Source organism: Leucopleurus acutus, assembly GCF_964270905.1.
Source record: "Leucopleurus acutus genome assembly, chromosome: 9".
Taxonomy (NCBI): domain Eukaryota; kingdom Metazoa; phylum Chordata; class Mammalia; order Artiodactyla; family Delphinidae; genus Leucopleurus; species Leucopleurus acutus.
Window position 1 is genome coordinate 36313337 of NC_139144.1, and position 13636 is coordinate 36326972.

At 34.4% G+C, this 13636-nt stretch overlaps 1 protein-coding gene across 1 annotated transcript in view; it reads right to left on the reverse strand.

Moving 5' to 3' along the window:
• Positions 1-13636, reverse strand: part of ITGB8 (integrin subunit beta 8) — a gene marked incomplete at both ends in the record, with an annotated part of 90314 nt that overhangs the window by 38209 nt on the left and 38469 nt on the right. The window contains 2 exons of the mRNA XM_082846035.1: positions 860-1106; positions 9802-9973. Of these exons, the coding sequence (XP_082702161.1) occupies positions 860-1106; positions 9802-9973 (419 nt within the window). The remainder of the gene's footprint in view (positions 1-859; positions 1107-9801; positions 9974-13636) is intronic.

A 13636-nucleotide genomic window follows, 5' to 3' on the forward strand; every position in this document is an offset into this window, starting at 1 on the left:
ATCATTCCTCAGGTGCATTTGTATTCAGGGAGAAGGTGTGTGAAGCTCCATGTGGAGAGGCATCAGTCTTGTTCCTCTACAACAGAAAGCAGAGTTGTTTTGGTAAATTAGAGTATATACTGTAAAGTGATCTGGGCAATTCATGAAAGTAGGAAAGAAGACGATAAAATGAAATGTTTTGTTAAGGAAGAACTGAACACATTTATAGTTCTCTCTGAAAATTCAACAGGCTAAGTATCGTGTGAGAAATTCATATTTTAAAGGTCTGTTTTCCTTTCATAGTAGGGAATATGCTGTTCCAAAATGATAAGAAAAAGGGCTCTTTCTAGCAAACAAATTCTCTCTTTTGACCTACCTATCCTCCATGTGCTAGCTGAGTTTTGTTTGAAATCACATCATAAGCAATGTAATTATAAACAGTCACAATACAGTAATGGAAATACAGATGCAATACTGGCAAAATAAGTACTTTAAATTTGATAAACCTTAATTCAGCAAATTTGGATCAATCAAAAAAGGAATACGGAAGTTTCAAAGACGTATTATATATATATATATATATATATATATATATATGGTAGCCTGATTATTGGAGGTTTATCCAAAATTACTAATATTATTTGTGTTTTTGTAATAGAAACTAAGTGAATGATATTTGAAAAAATATAAAGTAAAAAGCCACCCTTCAGTCTCAGAAGTTTTCAGATAGAAACATACTTCTTCTATACATATTTTCATTTATCATTTAATTAAAACAAAAATATAAAATTTAGTAAGTCTTTGATTTAAAAACAAAATGAGGTTTTATAAGATTTTAAATTTGTTTAGCATTAGGAAGTCCAAGTCAAATATTAGATACCTGCATTGATTATGAATTCTTTCTGGATGGATACTAATGTATGGTGAAACTGTTTTATCAACGTATGAGCCAAATCCAAGGCGGAAGTCATGGGAGAAAAATGCCATTTTTCTAGATAAATCATTTCCAACTGAATTTAATTTTTCAATATTATTGTGCATTGATGCTGAGACATCAACCAGATAATAAAGATCCACAGGATATTTCTTCAGAGGATGAATTTTCAGCATAAAATTAGCTTCAGCTCCTAGTTCAGAGAAAGACAAACATAGTATAGTATTCATTTTAAACATCTCAGGTTAAGCTATCAATAAGCCAGTCACATTTTAGGTATAGAACAATTATCACAAATTTGTGCATAATGAATGAAATTGGGAATATTCCAGAATAATTTCAAGGCAGTTTGGAAACTGTACCATCCCAGACATACCAATGTCTTAGTCTCCACCTTCTACAGTGCATTTCTCGTAATTCTATAGGGCAGATAGAGATAATAACAAATAGACCAGCTCAACATAAATGTAATAGGTAATATATTTATCACCATATGAACCTGTATTTCTAGTGTCTAGTAAAGCACAGCACAAACAGCAAGCAGCATTCTATCATAAGAGAGAGTAGGTGTCTGTGCTTGTTTTCAGGTCGCATTTAGGTATGAAGACAGCCAGAAAGGTATTCTAAGAAAATTTACCCCTTATTGGATGCAGGTGTAGATTCATTCTTTGGGGTTAAGGTATATTTACATATGAGATGTGAAAACTCTGGTACTGAGAAGTACATTAAGCTATTCAAAATAATTCCTACCTCATCATGTTACTTGATTAGATTCTCCCCAACAGTTAGTTGTAAGAAGAAATGAGACAGTGGTCTGAAGAATGATATGCAGCATTGCCACATTGAGGACCAAGACAATGTAGGGGACGGCATTTGTCCAATGCATAATGGGTGCATGATAAACATATGTTGAAGAGGGATCACAGGGGCAAAGAAACTGGATGAGTAGAGAGGGTCACCATAAGGAGAATTGTTGGAGCCTCCAAAAGACAACTGTCTTTGCAATACAGTTTTATTTAGTTTTCTGTCCATTATCAAGTGATACAAGGATTTGGTACCCTACAGAGTTAGTACTTCTGTATTTAACTTTTTAAAGTACATGATGAAAAGTTATCAATTTAAATAGAGGAAGTTTGTGAATTTTACTTTTTTAAATAATAAAGCAGATGCTTGTAAGTCATTAATTATTTGCACATGGGGAATATTTTGAGTGTAAAAAATTTCTTAATAAATACAAATTTGTATACATAATTGGTAGCCTGATCTACTTATTAAAGGAATCTTACAATTTATCAAATCATATTTTCAGTCTTAATATGCTTAAAAATAGCAATATTTTAAAACTTACTTCACAAATCAAATGTTCTTCAGCCAGATTATGGAATGTATTAAAAATAGTAAGGTTTTTTGGTTTGTAATATTAATTATGGGAGAAAGGGGCTATTTACTTAGTCCTAATTTGCCTTTAAATGCAGGAAACTTCTTTATTATAACATTCTTGGATTTTCAGCCCAAGAGTTTGGGAGGAGAAATTGGGCTTGCATAGCCCAGCCCAGTCAGTTCTTTCACTCCTTTTTTTCAGGAGCTGGGCTGCCTCCTGTGAACATATATTTGGCTCTGCTTTCCAAGTATCTGGTGAAAAATCCTGCCCATGTGGAAGTGTCCTGCAATTTGGGTAGAGAAGTTTAATTCAGAAGAATGATAGAATCTGGTAGATAGGGCTGGATCGATGAGAAATAGAAATGGAGCGTATTGGGGAGTGTGGTTCATGTGGAGGAGCTTGAATTTTAATGTGTGGGTCAGCATTTAATTTTTAATTTTTTTAAAGTTGTGTAGTTGTTTTTTAACTGTTGACTTGGACATATGGCTGAAGGCATTAGGAGCTGGCCACATGGTATTCTCATCTTGATGGATCATTATAGTTTATGGTGGCTCTGTCTAAAGATGAATGGCTGCCTATTTTTATAGAGTCATCGAAAAATGTACCAGATATTCAGCGTGTTGTGTGAGTTGTTATATTATTGGTTGGTTATCTCAGCCAACAGGCAGAGTCTACATAGCATCAGCAAAAGCACAGGCCTTGGAGGCCTGAGCTATTCAGGGAGCTCCAGTAAAATGCTAGCCACACAGGAGCCTTCAGCACAGGTCAGCTGCTCATAGCCTAGCAAGCGAATCCTAGTCTCACTGACCTCAGCAAAGAAGAGGGCTTTTAGGAAGCCTTGCCAGGCTTTTAGGAAGCCTGGCCAAATGGCCATGGCTAGAGGGTACAGGCTGCTGTAGCTTGATTTTGATTACATAGATGCTGGCGTTAGCACATGTCCCTGGGTCAGTTGAAGACCTCAGCGTGGGCTGACACCTCAGTAAGACAAGTTTTCACTAAAGGAGAAAGGAGAATCTTTCTGTACACAGGCCTTTTACTCATCGCTGGAGAGAATGATAATCGCTACTTTTAAACTGCAAGGCACTTGAGTTTCCTAAAAGGTTCTAGCTTTAAGTAGTAAGCTTAAGGTGGGCAGCCCTACATAGGCTGACCCCAAACCCCACTCTGCTTGTTAAGGAGGAAGCTGAAGGGGCCAAGCTTAGATTACCATATTTTGCCCATGAGCCTGAGACACTCCCCACATTATGCTCTCAAGTTGGCTTTGGATTGGATAATTATATATGATGGAGAAACCTTCTCTCGGAGGCAGTAGAAATATCTTTTCATGGGAACATGGATACCATGTCCCTGGATAAAATCGCCATTCAGTTCCTGCTGGGGTGCCACCAACACTGGGCTCAAAGGGAAGATGACATTAAAGAGGTTTTGAATATATCGAATGAGAAAGAAACACATCTAAAAATAAGACAATATCTGCGGCCATCACCACTGTGATATAAATTCCAGCAGCAATGTCTTAAATGCTACTCTGAGAGAAGGAGCTATGTGGGGGTGGATTCTTTTAGTGGGTAAGAGCTGCTAAGTGCAGTGATCCATATAAAATATTTACCACAGTATTTGTTACACAGTAAATATATAGACATTAGTAATTATTACCATTAGTATTACTAGATTCTAACATTAGATCTGTTCTAATGTTAGAACAGATGATAGATAGAACTGTTCTATCTAACATTAGATAGAACAACATTAGGATAAGAACTGTTTATTTATCTCTGAAGCCTCTGGGTTTGGTACATGCATAGCCACTCATAAATGTTCTTTAAACTATATTGGAAGAATATTTTGATACAGCATTTCAAAAGGCCTATATATATACCACAGTAAGAAGCTAATATTTATAACTTCTTTCCCATAGTTTAGGGAGATCTTAAATAGTTTCTCTCTATAAGAGGAAAAGAGTATCATCTGGCCCCCAAAATATTTATGCCACCACTTACATTATCTCCAGGAAAGCTTCATCCTCATAATTTGAGATTCTAAAGGCTCAAGTCCTATTCCTTTGATTAACTTTAAAGGCAAGAAAAGAGCCTGTGACATAGAATAAGAAAGAGGACTTGGAGGAAAGTTGAGACCTACTTAGAGCTATTGCCAATATTGGTTTGAATAGACCAAAAAAATAAAGTTGTTCGAATGAGTTTTAAATCACTCAAATAATGGCGTGAGCATCTCTGAAGAGCTGGCTACAACAGACATGACTGGATATTAAGAAAAGATAACTAAGAAATATTCCGCATAAGATGAAACTGAAAAACCATAAGAAAATATGGAGAACTGTAGCAGGAGGAAAGAGCTGCCAATTTCTATTCATTATCCTTGAGCAGGGGAAGGAGAAGGCCCAAGAATTAGACTAGTTTGAAACAGCAAGGTACAGACTCCAGCACATTTCTGGATTTCTGTGTGGGATAAAATGGGGGATATGTGCCAGGTGTTGAGGAGGAAAAATGCGTGACTCTGTATTTTTAGGTTTTTTGAAAAAAGTTTTGAATTCAAGAAGAATACCTGAAAAATCTTACATTTTAAATTAAGCTACACTAAAGAACTTTTTTCTTTAAAATATTAAAATGAATCAAGTTTGAAACCTTTTCTTCAATTAGTGAAGTACAAATTATACTCATCCTTGTCATATACATTATATTACTTCTGAAACAGAAATCGAGAATTATCTTCTCTCACCTATCTTCCTAAAGATTTCATTTCATTTCACTGTTCTTAGGGGACATAAACTAGGATTAGTCGCCTATTTCTGTTATTATTTTTCCATAAAATTGATAGGTAAAAATTTTAAAAAGTATAGTTTAAGAAGTGAAAAGTAAAAGAAAATATCTTTTTAAAATCTCATTTAAAATATTCAATTATATATATTATATACATATTTTATATAGCTCTAACATTCCTTTAAAAACTTAGTATATGATATAATGGAAATATTTTTATTTTTAAAAATAAAAACATTTTAAAATCCTTAATAAATGCTACATTGAAGGTCATGAATTTTTATCAGGTAAGAATAAAGTGGTTATCTATAAATAAATCTAATAAATCAAAATTAATATTAGGGAATAAATGTATTTTACACTTAGGTATTCATTATACCAGACCCTCAACTCTTATATATATATTAGGGTGCAAAGGACTTTACATTGTAAGGAATGAGGTTCCTATATATCTGGAGTTGGTAAAATACAGCTTTATATATGATGCCCCAAAGCTGGCATGTCTTTGATGCCACGATGCACTTTTAGATGAATTATTAAATCTATTTTAATAATTATTTGCTATATATGCAGATTATAAAATATAGTTCTGTCATAGCTATGTTGGAAAGATAACATACACGTTAGACAGTTAGTAACTATTTTCACACAGAAATTCATGAGGATTGGGGAATTGACTAAAATCAAACCCTATAATGATTGACATAGACATTAAGCATTTGTGTTTTGATTTTCCTACTCCCATGATCTCATACTACCTTCACTTACTACCTCATGTTGACATCTCCAGCTTCTCTATCTCCAACTCTGTCTCTCCCCAGAACTCCAGCCTCTAATGGGTAAGTCACTACCTTAATTCAAGATGTCTCTTTGAACTCAGACTCACCCCCTCCACAAAGAGCAGCCTTCTCCACCTCACCTAGATGCTCAAGCCAGAGCCCAGGTGTTCCCATACTCATCAATCACCAATCCCTGGGGATGAAACCTCCGGATTATCTCTCAAGTCTGGCCATTTTTCTCCTGCCTTGTTACCATTACTGCCATTGCTTATCTACAGCACTGAAATAACTTCCCAACTTTTGAACTGTTAATTTATAGTCTCAGGAGGATTCAGCCACCATTATGTCTACAGAAGAGAACAGACTAAATTCATTTAAGTGTATAAATTTAAAAGTAACATACCAGTATAAAAAAATGCACCTTGTAATTTTCAAATCTCAAGTATTTAAAAAAGAGCAAGACATTTTTAAAGGCTATTAGTCATTTTTTTAGAGGTAAATAATATATGATAAGCCTCATCTGTAAGCTGTTGAAAATTAATATTCAATGAGAAAAATAAGCAAATTTGTATGGAGGGGCAAATCACACACAAAGTGTAGAGATAAAGATAATCAATAAGCTTAAGAAAAATATTCAAGCTTTCTAGTAATAGGAAAAAGACAAAAGAAAACAGCTAATAGACTAGTTACACTTAACAAATTGAAGAGACTAAAAATAATGAGAGTGGGTGAGGTTGACTCTTGAAAGCCTAACTGGACATGAATTTTTCTTGTAAATAATCTGGTAATACACATGACCTAGTAAATCTATTCCTAGGAATGTATCCTAAATAAATATGTTGTTATATATATGGAGAGATAGATAGATAAATACATGTATAATGAGTATCACTGAAGATTTGTTTAAACAAACTGCATTTATATTTGATTGGGACTGTCTTACATTTATTGATTCACTTAGATTTTGTTACATTACTAGAATATATTTATAGAAAACTGTTATTTTTATAATATTGTTTCCCTATTCAGGAACATAAAATTCTTCTGCATCTATTCATACTGTCTTTTACGTAGCACAATAGACTCTACATATTTTTTAGAAAGTTTATCACTAGGCAGTTTACATTTTAGGTTGCTGCTTTGAAATGATCCCTTTTTAAGTTATATTTAATACTATATAAGAAATTCATTGATTTTTGAATATTTAAAAAATTTCCTGCCATGGCCTTTTATTTTTAATTTTAATAGTTAGTTTTCGTTGATTTGCCTGGATTTCCAGGTAGACATATAATGATAATTTTGCTTTATCTTTTCAAAATGTTGATAACATGTACTCGGTTTTCTTGTCTGATTGCTTTTATGTAAAACTTTCAGAAGGATTTTAATACATATTAAAGAAGTAGTCTTCAATTTTGGTTTGGGCAGGAATGGATACTAAATTTTTTTTGTATGATTTTTGGCATCTGTTGAGATAACAATATATATTTTTCTTCTTTTGGCAAACTAAGATGATAAAAATACATTAATTTTAAGACAATCAACTACCCTAGGTTAAATCTACTTGTATGGTGACATTGCTTTTATTATCACATGCAGTTTAATTTGATTTCTTAAAATGTTATTAGGGATTTGATACTAGAGTTATGATAAGCTTGTAAAAATTGAGTAGCTTCTAAGCCTTCTCTAAAACCATGGAAGAGTTTATGTAGCATAGGGATAATGTGTTCCTTAAATGTTTAGGGGAACATGAAATCATTTCTCCCCATGAAAACCTTTAGACCTAATGTTTTTAGGGGGAGTTTCTTTTATAATTTTCTTAACTTCTTATATCTTTATTAGGTTTCTTAGGGGTTTCCCTCTTCTTGAGTCAATTTTAGTCATGTATATTTTCCTAGAAAATTATCTTTATTATTACGATTTATATATTTTACCACATTTAATGCATTTTACCATTTTTAATATTTTCTTAAAGTTTTTTTTTACCCAATATTTGTTTCTCTGGTTATGGTCTGTATAATCAGGTCATTTGCTTTTTGTCCTTTTTTCTTAATTAGCTTTGCCAACAATTTGTCTATTTCATTGGGCTTTACAAATAACCAGATTTTGGATTTATACGTTCATTTTATTTTTTTATTTCTATTTTGCATTCCATTTTGTTTTTTTTCTTAACTTATGAATTGCTTCCTCTTGTTTTCCTTATGGTTATTTTGTTTTTGTTGTTTCTATACCTTTATCTGGATGCTTCATTCTTCTTTAATAATAAAAGCATTTAAAGTTTTGAATTATCCTGAGAGCAACTTTGAACACATACCATTATGTTATGATGTGTGTTGTTGTTATTGTTATTATCAAATAGTCTATGACTAGAGTTTTGATTTATTCTTGGAGATAGAACTTATTTAGGAAAATCTTTTCTTTGTTTCTCTATTATTTAATATTTGTTTATCCTCTTGTATTGATTTTAAATTTTATTGCGAGGTGTTCAGAGATGTTGGCCTATAAAAACAGTTTCACTTTTTGGAGTTCAGTTTTCTTGTATAAAATATAATTAATTTCTAAAAATATTTCATAGCTTTTGAAAACATTATTTTATATATCAAGAATTATGGATTGAATTTTGCCCCCTCCCTGCCCGCCCCCAGCCAAATTTCTATGTTGAAGCCCTAACTCACAATGTGATGGTGTTTGGAGATGGAGCCTTTGGGAGATGACTAGATATAGATGAGGTCCTGAGGGTGGGGTCCTCATGGTGGGTTCAGTGCCCTTATATGTAGACAACAGAGAGCTCCTTTTCTGTCTGTCTATCATTCTCTCTCCCTCTCCAGAAACCGAACCTGCCAGCACCTTGATCTTAGACTTCCTAGCTCCTAGAACTGTGAGAAAATAAATTTCTGTTGTTTAAGGCACATAGTGTGTGGTATTTTGCTATGGCAGCAATAGAAGGTGGCAAGTGTCATAATCTTACCAACCTAGTTACTTTAATTTTTGTGTATCCCTTTCCAGCTGTCACTCATTTATGTCCATACTGGGCTGTATAATTGTTGGATATGGTGAAGTGCACAGTTTTAATTGGAAGCTGGGAATATGCCTAGGGCCAAGAAAGAAATGGATTTCATTATTTTGGTAATCCAAGAGTCTGGGAAAAATAGCTCAGCTTTGGAATTGGGAGGTCATATGTTGATAATGGTTATTCAAAAGTTTAATGACAGGACAAGACCACCCAAAATGAAATAATGATGGCTTGAAGGCAATTGCATACCACTTAAAACTAAATGTATCTAGTTGAGTGATGCATATCTTTGTACCTGAATTTATCTTGCCATATGTAGTTAGTTCATTGGGATTCTCTGGCACTGGAGAAAATGAATAATTTCCAGTGGCCTGCTACATGTGCAATACAGTGGTGTGGAAGGACAAGTATAAGAGAAATATTGGAGGAAAAGTGTATGTTACTCTCAGGGGCCAAATCAGCCCAAGTTAATTATGATAATTATGAATTATAGTTTTCTGTTACAAGCTTATCACACAGGCTCTAAGACTTAGCTTAATTCACATCTCTTACTAATTAATCAACTAACAAATTCAGCAAACACTTATGGAGTGCTTACTACATGCCAGCACTCTGTTAGGCATTGGAGAAACAGAGTGGAATAAAACATGTTCTCTTTCTTCCAGAGCTGGCAGTGGCATAGGAACACAATTACAGTACAGTGTGATCAAGTTTGGAAACACATAATTATAATATAGTGTGGTCAGGTTTGCAGAGTGTCCGAGGCCACACAGCTAGCTATAGGCATAAGAAAGACTAGAATTCTGATTTCTTGATTCTGAGCCCACTCTTATTTCTACTGTAGCAATACTGTCTGCCATAAAATGTTAAATATGAGCAAATAAAGCTAGATATAATTTCAAATGAAGAATCATCATTGATTTATTTGAAAATAACCATACCTTGACGTAGCTGAATCAGCACTTCTCCTGGTGTCACCTGGGTATTGATTTCATTTTCACTTGGTGTTACATGCACAGATGGGTATTCTATCAAATCAATTGAGCAGCCTTTGTTTATTAAATTGGAAACAATATCACAACGTTCATTCTTTGATCCACCTGAAATGAAATCCTGTTTAAAAGAAGGAAAATCACTGATGTTTTTAGTGCATATCATCTCAGTTATAACCAAAGAAAACCACATAACGAACACTGCAAAGAACCCATCTTCCAATATTGTACAAATTATACAACTGTTAAGAATAGCTGCATGTTTCCAATAAGAATACTGGCAAATTTGTCTTAAATAAAGCTTTAATTTCTAAATGTTATTTTGAAAGAAGAAAATGAATATTAAAAAGGAGATTTAAACTAAGTACTTTAAATATTGTTAACTGATCACCTTAAAATTATACCAGCTTAATTCCTTCTAAATATTTTACTTTGGAAATACTGCTCCAAAAGAAAATTTAGCCAAAATAGACCATTCAGTGTGGTTCCACATGTAAGCTTCAGTTCTCAAAGAACCCAACTGGTATGTTTACTATATACTATTATGTTTGGAATGTGAGAGCAAGTCCTTAGAAATCACATGCCTAATTAGGTACTGAAAATTCATAAAAGAATGAATTGGAAATCTATATTTCTTAGACTAAAAATTCCCCGACTTCTTATACACGTAACAGCCTGTAATTCAGTAAACCAAGGAAGATGCTCATAATGAGACTGGGAGATATAAAAGTGCAGCTCAAATTCTCCTGATTTTGAACAGAATCTTGAACTTTCATTACCATTCAGCACTGGTTAGTTGATGGTAATCCAATAGCCATCCATTAAACTTGGAATTAATGGAGCAAGCTTAAAATATAATTTATCTTGACTGAGAAAGATTTGATATTTTTATTTTTGAATGTAACCATTCAGGTTTTTTCCTAAGAACAGGAAATGTATTGAAAAGTATAGAAATATAGTTTATTATATATAATGTTGGCCTGAATTATTTGGGATATTTGCTTAGTGATCTTCCTGGATGTGGCTATTTTGATCTGGCATTCAGTCATTCCTCATCTAGTTTAACCGATTCAGAGAACTGGGTTTCTGATCAATTACTCATTCAATCGAAGAATGTTGACTGAATACTTACTCAGGGACAGTAGTTTGTTAGGTGCTGAGGATACAGACTGGAACATGACAGATAGAGTCCCTGTTATCAGAGTCAACAGACCATCAGTGAATTCAGCCATTAAGCAAGTAAATGTAATTATCATAGGCATTAAATTTAGGGGAAGCACAGAATGTCATAGGGTTATGGAGAAAAGAGATTATATTCACGTTTAATATTACTTGACTATGAGATCACTAATTATGAATAAGGAGATCCTTGGCACTGGTGAGGAATTAGATGGGATGGTGGTAGGCAATATAAAAACATTCATACAAAGATTTTAATTTAATTCTTCTCTCAATTTAGAAAAAGGGTTGGAAAACTAGAGACAGTGGGACAAACACAGCTCATGGCTTGTTTTTGTATGGCTTGAGTGCTAAAAAATACTTGTTACATTTTTTAAATGCTGTAAAACAATAAAAACGGAGAAGAAGAATGTACAACAGAGATAGTATGTGGCACAAAAAATTTTACTATGTGACCCTTTACAGTACTGATCCTGAATTAGAGTGTGGTGCACAGTTGTAATATAAATATAATTAAAAGACAAAAGAGAGGGCTTCCCCGGTGGCACGGTGGTTGAGAATCCACCTGCCAATGCAGGGGACACAGGTTCGAGCCCTGGTCGGGGAAGATCCCACATGCTGCGGAGCAACTAAGCCCGTGCCCCACGACTACTGAGCCTGCGCTCTAGATCCCGGGAGCCACAACTACTGAGCCCACGTGCCACAACTACTGAAGTCCGTGTACCTAGAGCCCGTGCTCCGCAAGAGAAGCCACTGCAGTGAGAAGGCAGCGCACTGCAACGAAGAGCAGCCCCCGCTCGCCACAACTAGAGAAAAGCCCACACACAGCAACAAAGACCCAACACAGCCAAAAAATAAATAAATAAATAAATAAATTTGTTTTAAAAAAAGACAAGAGAGAATAGGTTCTTTTCAGTCAAGATCTCCAGGTGTCATTGGTGAATGACTTCATGGGAATAGAAGAATTCGATTTGCCTTGCTATTGACCTTGCTTGCTGAAGTTTAAAATGTTTAAAGCCTTAATTTCTCATTTCCAAGTTTATCCTATCTGTTGTTAAAACTTAGAGGTTCTGAATGTGAGATTTAGTTTTTAAACAACTTGGAGCTCCTCAGAGAAAGGTGGCATGTACTGCTAGATATAAGGGGCTGGATGGGGGATCTCAGCTGTCCCAGAGCCTGGGGAATACTGAGGGTGCATAAGGCTTGGTACATGTATGCTCATTCATGCCTCCCATGAAGGCCACAGACCAAGGGCCACATGCGCTTTAATTTAATTAATTTAAGTAAAAACTGCAAGCCTTCAAATCAGGAAAGGAAATAAAGTACAAATAACTCTGATTTTTCTTTTCAGCTGGAAATTTTGTGATTTGTACATACAGAATGAAAAAGAGGGGAAGGTGGTTAATTCACTGCAACTATACATCAAGCTATGCCATTTGACCTTTAAATGTCAAATCATTTTGCTGAAATAGGCAAAAAAATATCATTTGTTTTGCAGTGTCTGAATCAGCATGGCTGTTTTTACTCTACTGTAAAAACTAAGTTAGAAAAACATTGCCAATTTGACAATTAGGTTTGAAAAGGGAAGAAAAGATCGTGGCATCAAAATAAAGAATGGAATGCTGCCCCTACCCACTGTGGCCTACTTTCCACTCCGTATAAAAGAAAAGAATTTGAAACCACACCCTTTTAACTTTTGGTGTTTTGTGTCATTTTAATGTCTTCTAATTCTTATATTTTACTTTTTCTACAAGAAATACTCAAGCAAACTTATACTCCAGCTGTCTAAAACCTATTTGAGAATGAAAAGCCCAGGTTAGAAAGTTACCCTGGTTGGCTTCTCTTCAATTGTTACTTTCATCCATTTAATGTAATAGTCTGGAGATATAAATAGGAAAAGGTTTTTCTCCTACTCGTTTCTGAGTCTTTCTAACCTCCAAGCATGGCAATCTGCACAGAAATGAAAGAATTCCTTCATCTTCCTTTTTGACAGTGAATGCCCTTTGTATTGCATTTCAGTTTAATTATGCTCCAAGGCTGCCCTGTAAACTTCTGGCTATGTAATCACAACCTGTATCTGACATATCAGGCAGAAGAGGAAGAGAAGTCTTCAAAACTTTCACATATGTTAAGTCATCTTTTTCTTCACATATGTTATGTCCAGTCTTTCACATATGTTAAAATGAATATGAGGCATTGAACTAGGTAGTATTGATACAATTTTGTCTATCCTAAATATTTTCCAGTTCCTTTTATGTAGCATGGAGAGAAAGAGAAGTCAAAATATACAGAATGGCAGATTGACATGCCACACAAGAATGCAGACAAATTGATTATACTCTGTGTAAATTTTCTAGTGAACTTTTACTTTTGACCAGCTTTGAGAATTATACAAACCAGGCTTAAGTTGGTCATGTTTATCTTTTCTAATCATGAACAGAGAAAAAAAATGCCTCTTTCTTTCTTGTCCCTCTACTCTTGCTGGCTGAGAAATAAAACCATCAGTTGCATATGTGACTAAATGGTAGGCAATCTTTCAAAATTAACCATTGCATTTTTCCTTTCAGTGGTGTCAGGTCAGCATGTAGGGAGTGGACAGCTCCTT